Raw genomic sequence first — 18,181 nt, forward strand, 5'->3', positions numbered from 1 at the left:
GAAGGGAGTGGGAGACAAGAGGGGGAAGGAGAGGGAAGTACACAAGCACAACAACAGTAGCGAACAGGGACGTCGGTAGATCTGTGAAAGAGGGAGGGCTGGGGAAGGAGGGAGGGGTACACGGTATAAAGCAAATGAACACTACTAGGATTATCAGGAAATAAGTTGGGGATTGAAAGAGGCGGATTTGGGTTCTTTTAACGGGGTAGAAAAGATCAAGGTTTTGGATGGGGGAAGATAAGAGATGGTGGTGAACAGCTGTTTTAAAGACCTGGAGGGAGGAGAGGAATTGAAGAGAGTGTGGGAGTTTGTTCCAGAGGCGGGAGAAAAGAGGAATGAAAGAGTGAAGGTGAGCAGAGAGTCTTGATTTTGGCAGTTTCACCAGAAGAGGGTTGCTGGCAGATCTTGTGCGTCCTGCAGGAATATTTGTGGGGCAGAGCACAGACATAGCAGGGGGAGCAAGGCCGGAGAGGAGTCGGTAGAAGACAGATAGACCACCAACCTGCCTGCGGTGAGAGAGATAAAGGCCCTCACAATCAGCTTCATCGTGGGAGATTCCAATGATTCTGAATGCTTTAGTTTCACCCGCGTGAAGCCAAGCTAGGTGTGAGGCAGGAGCACCAGCCTGGAGGGGAGAGCAGTATTCCATTGAGCTGCGGATGAAAGCTGTGTATGTAGTGAGAAGCTCAGAAGTGCCCAGAAAGGACTTTGCATGATGGACGATGCCCAGACGACGACTCGCTTTGGAGGCCAGCTTGGAAATGTTGTTTTCCCAGGAAAGATCATGGCAGATAGTGAGACCTAAAAGCTTGAATGACAGAACTTCTTCAATAGGATTGTTCAGAAAGTAGATAGGATGGTTGTCCAGATGGTTTTTTCAGAGAGATACAGTGCATTCAGAAAGTATTCAGACCCCTTGACTTTTTTCACATTTTGTTATGTTGCAGCCTTTTGCTGAAATCGTTTAAATTGATTTTTTTCCCTCATCAATCTACACTCGATACCCCATAATGACAAAGAGAAAACAGGATTTTAGAAAGTTTCGCAAATTTATTAAAAAGAAAAAACTGAAATATCACTGACATAAGTATTCATACCCTTTGCTATGACACTTGAAATTTAGCTCAGGTGCCTCCCATTTCTCTTGATCATCTTTGAGACGTTTCTACACCTTGATTGGAGTCCACCTGTGGTAAATTCAATTGATTGGACATGATTTGGAAAGGCACACACCTGTCTATATAAAGTCTCACAGCTGACAATGCATATCAGAGCAAAAACCAAGCCATGAGGTCGAAGGAACTGCCTGCAGAGCTCAGAGACAGGATTGTGTCGAGGCGCAGATTTGGGGAAGCCTACAAAAAAAAATTCTGCTGCATTGAAGGTTCCCAAGAGCACAGTGGCCTCCATAATTCTTAAATGGAAGAAGTTTGGAACAACCAGGACTCTTCCCCGAGCTGGCCGCCCGGCCAAACTGAGCAATCGGGGGAGAAGGGCCTTGGTAAGAGAGGTGACCAAGAACCAGATGGTCACTCTGGCTGAGCTCCAGAGATCCTGTGTGGAGATGGGAGAAACTTCCAGAAGGACAAACATCAGTGCAACACTCCACCGATCTGGGCTTTATGGCAGAGTGGCCAGACGGAAGCCAAACAGTTCAGTCTTGGTTTCATCAGACCACAAAATCTTGTTTCTCACAGTCTGAGAGTCCTTTCGGTGCTTTTTTGCAAACTCCAAGTGGGCTTTCATGTGTCTTTCACTGAGGAGAGGTGAATGGGGAGATCTGAAGAGGAGGGGTGAGGGGGGAGATTTGAAGTGGAGGAGGAGGGGGGAGATTAGAATGGGAGGGGAAAGGGGGAAGATTTGGAGGGGAGGGGCGAGGAGGAGTTTATGAGGAGAGGAGCGAGGCGCGGGGGTTTAGGAGGGGAGGGGGGAGAATTCAAAGGGAGGGGTGAGGGGAGAGTTTAGAAAGTGGACGATTAATGACAAACGAACATTTATTACAAACTGGATTTATTGTGATTTTCAAGTCAGAGATCCGTTTGAAAATGATAGAGGAGGGGTAGAATGAAGGTGAGGTTAGAGAATGTAGAAAGGAAGAACTGTAAGAGATTTAATTTTTTTTGGAAATGGAATGATTTGATGAGGAAATTGAAAAAAGCATTTTAAGTCGGAAGAAAAACAGCTTGTTGTAATAAACCACTGAATAAAACACGGCAGGGGAATTTAAACACAACCATAAAAAACAATCTGGGAAAAAGTCCCTGAAGTGAGGACATGGATCTGAGAAAGGAGAAAGGGTTGAATGAGTATGGTGGAAACTAGAATTGGAAAGGTGAGTATCGGCTGGAGAGGTAGAAGAAAAATGAGATGAAGGGGGCGGGGCGAGCCAACATGCAGGGACCGGTCATGGGCGGGACCACGAGGAGAGGAGGAAAAAAAAATATATGTATTTGAAACGTTAGACAAAGGGTAAGATGTTCGTGAGAGGTAGGGGGAGAAAATCAAATCAAAGAAAAAAGCAATACAGCGAAGGAAATAACTTAAGTTTACAAAATACCGACGGGGGAGGGAAGCCTCGAGGGACCAGGCTGCACAAGCGGTGTGAACAAAGAATTGACTAATTACACACAAGTTTGCACGAATTACAAAACCAAGACCAAACTAGAAACACACAGTAACACATACACAGTAAAAATAATCAGTGGAAATTTGACAAAGACACGAATGGGAAAATACTTTACTTTGATGACGTGGAGAGCTTGACGGACGCTTCCTCGCCCGAGGAACCGGAAGCGGAAGGACTTGAAATATGAATAGGATTTGCATATCAGCTTACTGAAACCAACTGCCAACTATTTTTGAAGTCAACATAGGTCAAATTTCTAAAACTGTCAATTTTCATCCGATGAACTTAAAATTTGAAGACGATTTGCACATCAGGTCACAGAATTAAACCACCAATTATTTGTACGGTAAAAAGGATGCTCTACTGAGTGCCATTCTACTTTGTTCTATTTTGCCAAGTGTCGCTCTACGAGTGATTTTTCATTCTGTCTGTTTGTCTGTCTGTATGTCAGTCGCCTACAGGTCACAATTTTCAACTGATCTTCACAAAACTTCATCAAATGGGAGAGTTGGTGATGAGCAAGAAGCCTATTGTTTTTGGGGTCAAACGGTCAATAGGTCAACATAGGCTAAAGGTCACCAACTTTTTCAAATTTCTAAAATCCTCAATTTTCATCCGATTGACTTGAAATTTGAAGAGGACTTGCATATATGGTCACTGAATTCAACTTCTGAGTATTTTTGAGGTCAACATTGGCCAAAAGGTCAACCTAGGCCAAAAAGTCAACATAGGCCAAGTTTCTAAAATGCTCAACTTTCATCCAATTAACTTGAAATTTGAAGAGGATTTGCATATCTGGACAATGAATGCAACCACCAAGTATTTTTGAGGTCTTCATGGGCCAACAACTTATTTTATGGTTTTTGCAAGTATCGTGCTATGCACAACATATTTATTGTTTGTTTGTTTGTCTGTTTTGTTTGTCTGCACAGAATGCTCGGTCACCAATGCCACCAAGTGGTAGCCAGTAGTACACTTTTTTTAAAACCAATTACCTTTATAAAGTATGTACAATAAGAATGTGAGTACATGTGTATATAAAGTGTGGTACGTATTTTACAAATAGAATGTGAGTATGTCTATGTAATACATACTATAAAACCACACAAAACAAATCCTGGAGATGATATACAATCTTTGATTGCTCATTCTAGCTCCCCTTGTTTTATGTGTTCGAAATATTGATTGTTGAGGCTTTCTGAGAGTGGAATTTAGGAATTTATGAATAATCCACTCTGAGAGTGGATTATTTACATGTTTCATATGGAGAAAAAAACAAGTAAAGTTGGAGAATAGGGACAGAAGTTGGGAGGGGTGGGCAGAAGAAAAGGGGAATGTATACTTGGCAAAAAAAGAAACACAAGTTGAGAAGACGCATTTTTTTAATGTGCATTGTTGTGCACAAATTATCAATGACAAAGATTTGTAATACCATTTTTAGCACCTGTATTTTCAAACCACATTTCTTGAGCATCATGCCTCACTGAACCACCACAATGGGGGTTGAATGGATTTTCAAACAATCACTTACTGTGGCTTCCAAGGCTAAATTGCATAAGAATGTTGATGTTCCTGTGGTAGTCTATGGTCCATGGAGGCTTGAACCGAATTCACTCAGCAGACGACAATGCCACGAGTTGTTAGGGTAGGGTTGGGTAGGATAGGGTTTGACATAAAAACTTGCGTTTCTTTTTTTGCCAAGTATATGTGGGAAGGAGCTCGGCTTAAATTTTGCCCGATTTATCTTACTATAATTCACCAAATGTCCGTCTGTCCGTTCGAAGGTCCTGGGACCCCTGGGAGTAAAATAGGCTATATTGTTTTTCCAATTTTTCCAAGTTTACAAAGACTAATGCATGATTATTTATAAGTTATAAAATATAATTGGTATTTTATTATCATGATTGTGAGATGACAATAAGTGGAAACACCTGCTATTGCTCAGCCCCCTTTGCCAGATGCCATGGAACTGCCACTTCCAAACTTGCTCGAGATAGCCAACTACTTTGAACAGGCCGGGGTGATGCTGGACAAAAATGAAGCTGTTCGTGTAATGATGTCCCTGAAAGAGCTCACTCAAAATCACCCAATGGACCACTGTCGCTTCTGGGGCAAGATTCTTGGCACAAACAGCAATTATCTTGTGGCTGAGGTTGAAATGACGGACTGGGAGGAGGAGGAAGAGGAGGAGCAAGAGTTGGGTGCACATGATACATATGAAGAAGGTATTTCATCTCAAAATCATCACACAGAATGTGTAAGTTTTTACAGCATAGCCCATAGGGCAAAGCCGTCTAGAACAGTGTTTGTCTGTCCGTATGTATGTATGTATGTATGTCCCCTCAAACGTACACCAATCAGAGCTGAGGATCTGGTCACATGACAGGGGTGATGTAATGTCATTATGGCAGTACGACGGCTGACACCGCCATTTTGATTCCTATGCGTTCAGGCTGGACATAACGTTGAAACTGTCATGTATCACAATCTGCATGCTATGCCTTTACGTTTTTCATTCAGTGTGAAACACAAACAAACACGTGAAACACACGAAGCAAAACACGTGAAAATAGGGATCTTTTAGAACACGATATTGAAGTTTTTTTGCATACAAGATCGAGGCTTTTGTAACATTAATCACAAAAAAATAAAAATGGACACACACAACATACAATAAAGGGAGCGGGAGACAAGATGGGGAGAGAGAGGGAAGCACACAAGTACAACAGTAGAGATCAGGGACATCGGGAGATCTGTGGGAGGGAGGGGGCTTGGGGGGAGGAGGCATGGGAAGGAAGGGGGTGTGGGGTGGGAGAGGTAGAAAACACATGGACACTGCTTCTTCGAGGAAAGAAGAAGTTATTTCAAAAAAGTGGATTTGGAGTGAATTAACAGGGGTAGAAAAGATCAAGGTTTTGGATAATAATAATAATAATGCATTTATTTTATATAGCGCTTTTCAGGAAGCCCAAAGACGCTTTGACAGAGTGCAAAACATAATGCATAGCAAAACATAAAAACAATTGCAAAAAAAGAAGAATCAATAGGGAAATATTCAAAGCACAAAGGAGGGAGAAGGAGAGGAGATAGTCAGGGGTTAGATGCTGTGGGTTAAATGTTGAATGCAGTGTTGAACAGGTGGGTCTTGAGTGATGTTTTGAATGTGGTGAGTGAGGAGGAGTCTCTGATGGTGTGAGGTAGCGAGTTCCAGAGGGTGGGAGCAGCGATGGAGAAGGCCCTGTCCCCCCAGGATCTAAATTTGGTCCGGATGGGGGGGGGGGGGGGGGGGGTCAGGAGGTTGGTACCAGCAGAGCGGAGGTTGCGGGTGGGAGTGTGTCTGGAGAGGAGGTCAGCCAGGTAGGATGGGGCCAGGTTATGGAGGGCTTTGTAGGTCAAGAGGAGGATTTTGTACTGGATTCTCTGGGAGATGGGGAGCCAGTGAAGCTTGTAAAGGACGGGGGTGATGTGGTCACGGGTCCGGGAATGGGTGAGTAGACGGGCAGCGGAGTTCTGAATGTATTGGAGTTTATTGGTGATTGTTGAGGGTGAACCATAAAGGAGGCTATTGCAGTAGTCCAGACGGGAAGTGATGAAGGCGTGGATGAGGGTTTCTGCAGCCACGGAGGAGAGGGATGGACGGAGACGGGCGATGTTTTTCAGGTGAAAGAAGGCTGTCTTTGTGATCTGTTTAGTGTATTTGTCGAAGGAGAGGGTTTGGTCAAAGATGATGCCAAGATTCCGGATGTGAGGGGAGGTGGATACTGGGAAACTGTCGATGTTGAGGGCAAAGTTATGGGTGGACTTGGTGAGCGTTTTTGGGCCAATGATGATTATTTCAGATTTATCACAGTTAAGTTTGAGGAAGTTGATTTGAAGCCAGGATTTTATTTCAGTGATGCAGTTTGTCAGGATAGAGTGGGTGGCGGTGGAGATGGACTTGGTGGAGATGAAAAGCTGGATGTCATCGGCGAAGCAGTGGAATTGGAGACCATGACGGCGGATTAAGTGACCGAGGGGGGACAGGCAAAGGATGAAGAGGAGGGGGCCAAGAACTGAACCTTGGGGGACACCTTGGGGGAGGGGAGCAGTAGGGGATTTGCAGTTATTGATGGAGATGAACTGACGTCTGTCAGAGAGGTATGATTTAATCCAAGAGAGGGCAGTGCCGGTAATGTTAAAGGTGGTTTCAAGTCGGGTGAGGAGGATGGTGTGATCGATGGTGTCAAAGGCGGCGCTGAGGTCGAGGAGGATGAGAATGTTGAGGTTGCCAGCGTCAGAGGAGAGGAGAAGGTCGTTGGTGATTTTGAGGAGAGCAGTTTCAGTACTGTGGTTGGAGCGGAATCCGGATTGGAATGTTTCATACAGGTTATTGGCAGAGAGGTGATGTTTGAGTTGAGTGGCTACAGCGCGTTCCAAAACCTTTGACAGAAAGGGTAGGTTGGAGATGGGTCTGAAGTTATTTAGGGTGTCAGGGTTTAGTCCAGGTTTTTTCAGAATGGGGGTAACAGCAGCAATTTTGAGGGATGGTGGGACGATGCCTGTAGACAGGGAGGAGTTTATTGTTGCAATGATAAGTGGAGAGAGAGCAGGAAGGGAGGCCTTGACAAAGCTGGAGGGGATGGGGTCAAGAGTGCAGGTGGCAGTTTTCATTCCGATGAGGAGTTCAGAGAGGTCAGTAGGGGAGACTGGGGAGAATTGAGACAGGGGATGGCAGGATAAGGGGGGGCAGGTGGTTTGAGGGGGAGCGGGTGCGGCGGTGGTCAAGCTGTTGTAGATGTTTTCAATTTTGCGTTGGAAGAATGAAAGGAAGGAGATGCAGTTGTCTATTGTGAATGACTGGGTGGTGGTGTTCAGGGGGCTGAGGAGTTTGTTTATTGTAGAGAAGAGTGCTTTTGGGTTTCCGGAGCCAGAGTGGATAATTTGAGAGTAGTAGGCGGAGCGGGCACGGGAGAGGGCATCTTTATAGTGTTGTATGTGGTCCTTGTAGGCCTGGGAGTGAACTGTGAGACCTGTTTTATTGCGGAGTCTTTCAAGTTGGCGAGCACGAGTTTTCATCAGGCGGAGTTCAGGGGTAAACCAGGGAGCAGAATGGGTGAAAGAAACTGTTTTGGTTTTTATAGGCGCAAGTTGGTCAAGGCAGGAGGAGAGAGTGTGGTTGTAGTAGTCAGTGAGGTCAGAAGGGGTGTGGAGGTCAACGAAGGGAGAAGTGGACATTTTTTCAGAGAGGGTCGATGAGAATGAGGTCGGTGAAAGAGCGTTTAGCTTACGGAAGTTGATAGTGCGATAATGCCTTGGTGCTGGGGTGGGGATGTTGATGGTCAGAGTGATGGCTAGGTGGTCAGAGAGAGTGAGGTCGGAGCCAGAGAGATGGTGCAAAATTAGTCCAGTAGAGCAGACAAGGTCCAAAATGTGACCACGGTTATGGGTAGGAAAGTTGACATGTTGAGTGAGGTTAAAGCAGGTGAGTAAATCAGTGAAGTCAGTGGTTAGTGTGGAGTCAGTGGAGTCCATGTGGATATTGAAATCACCAAGGAGGAGGATTGAGGGGGAGAGGGAACATAGCTGGGTCAGAAAGTAGGAGAAGTCAGACAGGAATGATGGGTGTGGTTTGGGAGGGCGGTAGACAACAGCCATGACTGACTGTGTGTGACCAGAGAGTTTAAAAGCCAGGTGTTCAAATGATGGAGCAGATGAGATGGAGATGAGGTTGGTCTTGATGTCTTGTCGGTGAATAACGGCAATTCCACCACCTCGGCCCTCCGAGCGTGGTTTATTGATGTAAGAATATCCATTGGGTGTGGTGAGGTTGAGCGTGTAGTAGTCCAGTGGTTGTTGCCAGGTCTCAGTGAGACAGAGAAAGTCCAGTTTATTTTCCAGGATGTAGTCGTTCAGGATGAGGCATTTGTTGTTGAGGGACCGGGTATTGAACAGGGTGAGCTTGATGTTGTTTTGTACGGCGGGTATGAATCCAGGTGATTTGGCCAGGGTTCGCAGACAGGAGGTGCGATTTTGTGCGTTGTTGTGACCAGGTGTGTTGGGACGATGAGTGGGAGTGCACTGAGCCGACCAGAGGATGGGGATGGAGTGACCTGATTGTAAATAAACAAACTTACGACCGGAGCCACGGTGAATGTACCTGGGTCGACGCAGGAGTCCATTCGATTTGATTGCAGAGATGCATGATGGGGTGGAGCGGGTTTTAAGCAGGAGAAGCCTTGCGGCGGAGTACCGCAGAGCCATGCCAGCAGGAGCGAAGGGACGAGCACGAGGCCAAGGGTGAGGAGGCGAAACAATCGTCACAACCCACGGGAGTGGGCCCGAGGAAACAGCGAAGGAGCCGAGCAGGTGAAGCCAGGAGCAGAGCCGGGACCATGCAGAGGGCAGACAGGAGCGAAGAGACGAGCACGAGGCCAAGGTTGAGGAGGCAAAGCGGCAAATGCAGCGGCAAACGACCGCCGCCGCTAATCAAGATCACGGCGGCAAACCGCCACCACCGCCGCTGCAAACAATGGGCACAACCCACGAGAGTGAGCCCGAGGAAACAGCGAAGGAGCCGAGCAGGTGAAGCCAGGAGCAGCAGAGCAGAGCCGGAACCGTGCAGAGGGCAGACTCAATGGCCAAAAATCCGCCACGACCACCAGGAAAGCAAGATACGGACAATGGTCCAGTCAGAGAAGCGGCGAGCAAGTGACGCCAGCGTCCTCTCACGACCGGACCGGAAACGGAATGGGTGAATATAAGAGATGGTGGTAAACAACTGTTTTAATGACCTGGAGGGAGGGGTGGGATTGAAGGGAGTGTGGGAGTTTGTTCCAGAGGCGGGAGAAAAGAGGAATGAAAGAGTGAAGGTGAGCAGAGAGTCTTGATTTTGGCAGTTTAACCATAAGAGGGTTGCTGGCAGATCTTGTGCGACCTGTAGGAGTATTTGGGGGACAGAGCCCAGAGAGAGCTGGGGGAGCAAGGCCAGAGAGGAGTCTGTAGAAGACAGAAAGACCGCCTACCTGCCTGCGGGTGAGTGAGTGAAAGGCCCTCGGAGTTAGCTTCATCACGGGAGATTCCCGATCATCACGGGAGAACAGTATTCCATTGAGCTGCGGATGAAAGCCTTGTATGTGGTGAGGAGCTCAGGTGTGACAAGGAAGAACTTCGCATGGCGGAGGATGCCCAGTCGGCGACTGGCTTTGGAGGCCAGATTGGAAATGTGGTTTTCCCAAGAAAGATCACGGCAGATTGTGAGACCCAAAAGCTTGAGCGACAGAACTTCTTGAAGAGGATTGTTGAGAAAGTAGATGGGAGGGTTTTCCAGTCGGTCTTTTCGGAGAGACATAGTGAGAGTGTGAGATTTGTCAGGATTGAAAGACATGTTCCACTTGTTTGACCAGTCTGTGATTTTGTCCAGGTCTGCAGAGAGTGAGGAGGCTGCAGACTGCCAATCTGAGGGATGAGATATGGAGCGGCAGAGAGTGGAGTCATCAGCAAAAAGATAGGATTTTCCAGAGTCGGAGAGATCATTGATGAAGACCTGAAAAAGCACAGGGCCCAGAACACTGCATTGGGGAACTCCAGCCTGAACAGGAAGGATTCTTATCGTGGCTGTTGTTGTTGTTGTTGTTGTTTGTGGGTTGTTCTGTGTTGTTTTATATATTTTTATATTGCTTCACAAGGTATCACTACTGTATATAAAATTTTGAATGCTCATTTCGTGTCCTAAAGGGTTTCTACTTAAAAACAACAACAACAACATGCATTTTAAGGCCATTTTTCCCTGCTCGAGCGTGGGTTAGCCTTGCGGTCCCCATGACAATCTTCTCCATTTTGCCCTATTTTCTGCATCTCTCCTTGTTAACCCCTTTGCCCGCATTTCTTCTTCCACCATCTTTAGCCAAGTCTTTCTTGGTCTTCCCCTTCCTCTACTTCCTTCTACATTCATTTCCATCACTCTTCTCAACAAGTCACTTTCATCCTTCCTCAACACATGACCAAACCATCTCAACCTGTTCCTCTTCACAGCATCAATCACAGGCTCTATTCCCATCATCTTTTGCAATTCATCATTTGTCTTCCTCTCTCTCAACGATACTCCACACATCCACCGAACCATTCGCATTTCCACCCTTTCCAGCCTTCGTTGCTGCTCTACATTCATGACCCATGTCTCGCTCCCATAAATCATAACACTTATCACACATGCAGCATCCACCTTTCCCTTCAGCTTCAACAACACTTCCCTCATCATCAGCACGCCACTCAGTTCCCGAAACTTCTTCCATGCACATCTCACTCGAGCAACCGTTGCCGAGTCTGATCCACCTTCTCCATTCAGCATGTCTCCGAGGTAGCAAAATGTTTTCACACCTTCCAGCTTCACGCCATCTCCAAGATGCAACTCAACATTTCCTCCATCTGCAGCTCCCTCTGTGCACACCTTACATTTGAATGTAGCTGCCACACTGGTTAATGACCCTCTCAGACCACTACATTTTTGATGAACCCACTCAGCGCACATTGTACATTGAATGGAGTTCACTCCGACACTCTTCCTGCACACAGCACATGGCCACTTCCCAGTTCTTTCCACCTCACCACATGCTTTACCACTTGCCATCACCTTCGTCTTTCCGATATTCACCTTCAGACCTTTTGTCTCCATACATTCCTTCCACTTGTTGATCTTTTCCTTCAGTCCATCCATACTTTCCGCAATCAACACCAGATCATCTGCATACAACAATCATTGATGGTTTGGCGGATGTGTTGGTTTGGCAGGTGTGTTGTTTTGCATCATGCGTTGGTTTGGGGGATGTGTTAGTTTTGCGGATGTCTTGGTTTGGGGGATGTATTGGTTTTGCGGATGTATTGGTTTGGTGAATGTGTTGTTTTGGCGGATGTGTTTGTTTGGTGCATGTGTTGGTTTAGCGAATGTGTTGGTTTGGCGAATGTGTTGGTTTGGCGCATGTGTTGGTTTGGCACACGTGTTGGTTTGGCACACGTGTTGGTTTGGCGGATGTGTTGGTTTGGGGGATGTGTTGGTTTGGCGGATGTGTTGGTTTGGCGAATGTGTTGGTTTGGGGGATGTGTTGGTTTGGCGCATGTGTTGGTTTGGCGCATGTGTTCGTTTGGTTCATGTGTTGGTTTGGCGAATGTGTTGGTTTGGCGAATGTGTTGGTTTGGCGGATGTGTTGGTTTGGTGCTTTGTTGGTTTAGGGAATGTGTTGGTTTGGCGATTGTGTTGGTTTGGCGAATGTGTTGGTTTGGTGCATGTGTTGGTTTGGCGAATGTGTTGGTTTGGCGCATGTGTTGGTTTGGTGGATGTGTTGGTTTGGCTCATGTGTTGGTTTGGCGCATGAGTTGGTTTGGAGGATGTGTTAGTTTTGCGGATGTCTTGGTTTGGGGGATGTATTGGTCATTCCTGCCTGCAATTCCCCATTCATGTACATGAGTTTGTGCTGTCTGTGTTGTCTGGGGTTCCATAATTAAGCTTGTGTAAGGATTTGCGTTGTGTCTTCTTCCTCTTCACTGTAAATTACTTTCGTTCCTTTCTCCTTTGGTTTCTTTGGTTTTGTACATAATTCATAATAAATACCTGTTCCTCCTTATGCTTGGTTTTCATTCTCGTCCGATCGTCTTTGTCTTTTCCCAATTGAGTACCTATGGTGTGATTTCGGCAGAACCGCTTATAATCGGGTTTATTCCATTGCTAACGGCTCGGATTCCGGATTGCTAAACCGCTCGGCAAATACCATCTTGTCCGGGATTCGAGCGGTACTGTTCTCCCTGTTTTGCGGAGGGATTGATAAAGGTATTCGGGCTAATACCTGGACCAATAACCCTGATCAATCCCACCCCGCAAAAGAGCGTTACAAGTACCAGGACCGGTCGGACGGCCAGCTTAAAAAGACGAGGGGATTAAACCCCCGTCGGTAAGGGGAGTTCCGTCCCCCGGATCCGTAAAAAAAAAAAAAAAAAAAAAAAAAAAAAAAAAAAAAAAAAAAAAAATATATATATATATATATATATATATATATATATATATACATATATCTCTATATATATATACTAGAAGAAGTACCCGGCATTGCCGGGCGGGGGAGGGGAGGGGGAAGAGGAGGGGAGGGGAACGGGGGGAGGGGGGGAGGGGGAATGGGGGGAGGAGGAGGGGAGGGGAACAGGGGGAGGGGGAAGGGGGGAGGGGAGGGTGTGGGGGTGCCCGGGGGAAGAAGGGCCCCTCCCCCCCTCCCCCTTCCCCTCCGCCCTCCCCCTTCCCCTCCCCCTCCCCCCCTTCCCCCTCCCCCCTCCCCCTTCCCCCCCCCGTTCCCCTCCCCTCCTCTTCCCCCTCCCCTCCTCCTCCCCCTTAACACCAGGGGGGTTGACTCAGCCTGTCATCCTACCGCGGTCGGCAAATTGAGTACCAGTTCACTGGTAATTCCCTGTGTGCCGCAAGAGGCGCCTAACAGGGTTGGCGGCACGAACCCGGAAGTCGGAACACATTGTCGTCAAATAAATGTAGCATGTATGTTTTACTCTCTGTCACATGCCGTTGGTCCCATGTCAATCGGATGAAGTTGAAAAATTAACATTACGAAGTGTCTCTGGGATGTACTGATTCCGAATAATGAAGTTGAAAAATTAACGTTCCGAAATACGCTAATTACGCTAACAGAAGCGCTGGCGCTGCGAAGCGCTAGAGGGAGCGCTGCGCTCCCTCCCTTCGATTCCCTCACTCTTCTGCTAGCGCTTCTGCACTAATACGCTAATTTTAAAACCCGAAGTTTTTTTAAATTTAAGGTGTGCTGTAGTTGCTCTGAGATGTACTGATTCTGAATATGTCTTTGGTTTTCTCTGCGATGAGTAGTTCTCGAGTTATAAGAGGACAAACAAACATACTTTACTGCTTTATATATATAGATATATATACACAGACTTGGCATTTAATATGGAATATTTTTTTTTTCTTGACTTGGGTTTACTTTCTGAACTCAGTATATCAATCTGGTGAGTTTATTTTACCCTTCGGTGATGTCTTTGTTGAAAGAACCATGTCACTGAATGTCTTTCGCAGCAAGAAGTCAATAACAGGATTATATCACAGGTGGCGTGACAAAATGTAAGGACAGGTACATTTGACGATTGGCTTCACAATCGGGTATATAAGGGTTGTTGCGTTCTGTATTAGTGGAAAACAACTGCTGCACGTCTACAAAAGTTATTGCCGCTTCCTCTGTAGATGGTCTGTCAACTTGACAATGCTGTTTGTCATGGAGTGGTGACTTTACGAAATTCTGGCATGAAACAGCATGCTATTCCTCGGCAGTATGGCATCACTCAAGGTCAGGTGTCAAAGATCCTGAAACGAAATGCTCAGAGGGGTGTCCCTACTCCAATACCGAGGCCAGGACGTCCACGCAGAACCACAAGGAGAGATGATCGCCAGCTGCACCGGTTAGTCTGCAATGGCCGTACCAAGTCAGCTAATCGGCTTACTGCAATTGCCCACTGCAATCGGTCGAGTGGCAGCAACTGACAAATGTGCCTGTATCCAGAAGGCTAGTCAACCAACGACTGGTTCAAGCAGGCTATTGTGCCAGGCGTCCCCTGAGAAAGCCACGCCTGACCAGACAACACAGCCAGCGCCGATTGCAGTGGGCCAGAGAGCACCGTCAATGGCAGCCAGGACACTGGAATCACGTGACCTTCAGTGACGAGTCTAGATTTCTGGTCTATCGTCAAGATGGCCGCGTCCGAGTGTGCAGACGAGTGCATGAAGCCCACAACGAAGATTGTATAGTGCCAAGAGTCCAAGCTGGAGGTGGTGGGGTGACCGTTTGGGCTGCTTTTCATGCAGGGGGCAAAACTGACCTGGTTGTTCTGAATGGAAACCTGAACCAGTTCAAGTACAGGGTCATTCTGGAAGAAACATTGCTTCCATTTGCTCGTGCAGCCTTTCGAGGAAACTTTGTCTTCCAAGATGACAATGCACGGCCTCATCGTGCTCGCATGATCCAACACTTTCTTGCTGACCGTGGTGTAGAGCATATGGAGTGGCCTGCCATGTCCCTGGATATGAATCCGAGAGAGAACTTGTGGGCAGAATTAACGCGTCAAATCGACCACTTGGACCAGCAGCCGACCTCTGTGCATGAATTGCAGCAGACTATTGTCACTGCATGGCAAGCGATTCCTGTCCAAACCTTGGCAAATCTCGTGAACAGCATGCCTTGACGTGTACGTGCTCTCCTGAATGCTCGTGGGGGTTACACGAAGTACTGAACTGTAATTTTACTGTCCGTAATCCCAGTCATAATTTAGCTTTTGTTTTTTTTGAAATTTTTTTTGGCTAATGTGCAAAATAAAGAGATACTTCTGGAAAACGTACAGAAGTTTAACACAGTACTGTCCGTGAATTGAGTTCGATATCAGTTTACATCACTTTCAAGGATCAATTTATTTGCTTCGAAATGTCAAATGTGGTTTTTGTTTCTTTTAAAGGTCACATTAACAAAATCTAGAATAATTTCAACATAATTACAATGAACTTTTGGTTCTAAGTCATCTTGAAAAGTAAGTTCACCCCCACAAAAAAATATTCCACATTAAATGCCAAGTCTGTATATATATATATATATATATATATATATATATATATATATATATATATATATATATATATATATATATATATATATATATATTTGTGTAAGTTACTGAGCAGGCCAGTTTTCCAAATGACAAAGACAGTAATCATTCATAGCATTTGATGAGAGATAATCATTAATTTGTATTCCTGCTTTGTTTGGTGCGTGCACATCTCATGCTGGCAGAGGAAAAGATGGAGATGCCAGAGAAAGATGGAATTGCAGAAGAAAATGAGGAGGATAAGAATGACGAACTCCCTAAATCGAAATACAAAGCACCGTTGTCCATCCCAAAGGAGCCATACCAATCGGGGGCCAACAAGTATCTCTACTTTGTGTGCAGTGAACCAGGTGCAGATGTAATAATTGGTGTGTTTTGCAGTGCAATGCTGTATCTCACGGTGTTATTTTGTACAATCAGAGTGACTGCAAGGTTGGAAATTCATGAAAATATGCTGGTATGTTGTGGAATTGGTTCCATAGGACTTGTATTTGTGCAGCAATGATCGACTAACCAGTTTGCATTGGGCATTGCAATCATTGAAGTTTTATCGTGTAACTTATGAGAGTTATTGTTGTGTTATTGGCAGTAGAGAAGAGTTAAATTGCTAGAAGCTAGGCGGGATGATTGCTGAAGGTTGGGTGTGTCCACTCAATAAGCAGATATGGGCTTATACCTCCCCAATCCCCTCTAGCACCATGGTGGCTTCTCATTAAATGAACTGATAGTTATGCTACTGCGAGTTTGGAGCATAAACTGCGAGTTTGGAGACCAATCAGCCTTCTCCCAATTATCAGCAAAGTCATGGAATCCATCATTGCTTCAGATATTAAATCCTTCCTCTTCTCCAATGGCTTGATCTCTGATCATCAATTTGGTTTCAGACCTGGTCACTCTACTCTGGACATGCTGCTTCTGCTTTCTCAACAATGGATGGAGGTCCTCAACGCCAAACAGGAAATTAGAGCTGTCTCCCTTGACATTTCACGTGCCTTCGATACGGTCTGGCACCCTGCTCTGCTTCTGCTCTCCAAACTCTCCTCCTTTGGTATCCATGGAAATCTCCACGCATGGCTGGCGGACTTCCTCTCTGGTCGTAGTCAACGTGTGGCCCTCAATGGGTTTCTCTCATCTCCTCTTCCTGTTCAGGCTGGAGTTCCCCAAGGTAGTGTTCTGGGCCCTGTGCTTTTTCTGGTCTTCATCAATGATCTCTCTGACTCTCTTGAAAATCCTCTCTATCTCTTTGCTGACGACTCTACTCTCTGTCGCTCCATTCCTCATCCCTCAGATCGGCAGTCTGCAGCCTCCTCACTCTCTGCAGACCTGGACAAAATCACAGACTGGTCAAACAAGTGGAACATGTCTTTCAATCCTGACAAATCTCACACTCTTACAATGTCTCTCCGAAAGGACCGACTGGACAACCCTCCCATCTACTTTCTCAACAATCCTCTCCAAGAAGTTCTGTCACTCAAGCTTTTGGGTCTCACTATCTGCCATGATCTTTCTTGGGAAAACCACATTTCCAAGCTGGCCTCCAAAGCCAGTCGCCGACTGGGCATCCTCCGTCGTGCGAAGTCCTTCCTTGGCACACCTGAGCTCCTCACCACATACAAGGCTTTCATCCGCAGCTCAATGGAATACTGTTCCCCCCTCTGGGCTGGTGCTCCTGCCTCACACCTTGCTCGGCTTCACGCTGTTGAGGCCAAAGCTTTCAGAATCATTGGAATCTCCTGCGATGTAGTCAACGCCGAGGGCCTTTCACTCACTCACCGCAGGCAGGTTGGTGGTCTTTCTGTCTTCTACCGACTCCTCTCCGGCCTTGCTCCCCCAGCTCTCTCTGTGCTCTGTCCCCCCAATATTCCTTCAGGTCGCACAAGATCTGCCTGCAACCCTCTTCTGGTTAAACTGCCAAAGTCTAGGCTCTCTGCTCACCTTCACTCTTTCATTCCCCTTTTCTCCCGCCTCTGGAACAAACTCCCCCACTCCCTTCAATCCCACTCCTCCCTCCAGGTCTTTAAAACAGCTGTTCACCATCTCTTATCTTCCCCCATCGAAAACCTTGATCTTTTCTACCCCCGGTAATTCACCCCAGAGTCCTTGCAGTGTTCATATGTTTTAATCCTCTCCCACCTCCCCCCAAGTCCTCCCGATGTCCCTGCTCTCAAATGTTGTGTTTGTGTCCTTCCCCCTCTCTTTTGTGTCCTTCCCCCTCTCTCCCCATCTTGTCTACCGCTCCCCTTGTTTTTTGTGTTTTGTGTGTCGGTTTGTCTTTTTGTGTGATTAATGTTAGCTCTTTCACGAGCCTCGATCTTGTATACAAAAAAAACAACAAAAAAACAAAAAAAAAAACAGCACGAGTGTTGTCGTCATCATCAGTGCCGTGTATTAACAGAGTCTGGCCAGCCTTTGATCTGCTCAACTACCGCCGTGATTGGTCGAGCCCGCGTCACGTGGTTTACAGGCGCCATTTTGCATACCACCTCAGCCGAGCAGCTTTCCCGCTGCACCCATTCCATGCCATTGCTTGGTATCGTTGCATATTTCATTTGAGTAATATTTCAATAAAATCAACCAATATGGTGTGTTGTGCCGCTTGGGGATGTTCTGTTAGACCAGGACAAGGTCGTATAATGCACAGATTTCCTCGAGACAAGGAACGAAGTGCTATTTGGGCGGTTAAAATACGCCGAGTTGGATGGAATCCATCACCTTTCTCATATTTATGTTCGGTAAGTGAAATCGCTTAATATATATTGGTTTCAAATCAAAAGTGACGACACGTGTGTATTAGGTCTCTGGTGAGCTTAACATTTATTTAGTCAACCATATATATATATATATATATATTATACATATTCCCTGTAACATTTTTCGTGTACATATGCAGTGTTTCGGGTATATATAACCGCCAAAAACCGC

The 18,181-nt window shown here is 46.2% G+C and overlaps 1 protein-coding gene across 3 annotated transcripts in view; it reads left to right on the forward strand.

The window, feature by feature from the left end:
• Positions 1 to 18,181, forward strand: part of LOC137437456 (radial spoke head protein 4 homolog A) — a 55,364-nt gene that overhangs the window by 4,612 nt on the left and 32,571 nt on the right. For 2 of the 3 annotated variants that reach the window (XM_068131793.2, XM_068131794.2), the window contains exons 3-4: positions 4,572 to 4,851; positions 15,445 to 15,609. In XM_068131793.2, coding sequence (XP_067987894.2) covers positions 4,572 to 4,851; positions 15,445 to 15,609 — 445 coding nt within the window. Of the gene's footprint in view, positions 1 to 4,571; positions 4,884 to 15,444; positions 15,610 to 18,181 lie in introns of all 3 variants that reach the window. The other variant, XM_078766848.1, reaches the window with a different exon arrangement.

This window comes from Myxine glutinosa, chromosome 12 (assembly GCF_964187855.1).
Source record: "Myxine glutinosa chromosome 12, kmMyxGlut1.1, whole genome shotgun sequence".
In the NCBI taxonomy this organism is placed as follows: domain Eukaryota; kingdom Metazoa; phylum Chordata; class Myxini; order Myxiniformes; family Myxinidae; genus Myxine; species Myxine glutinosa.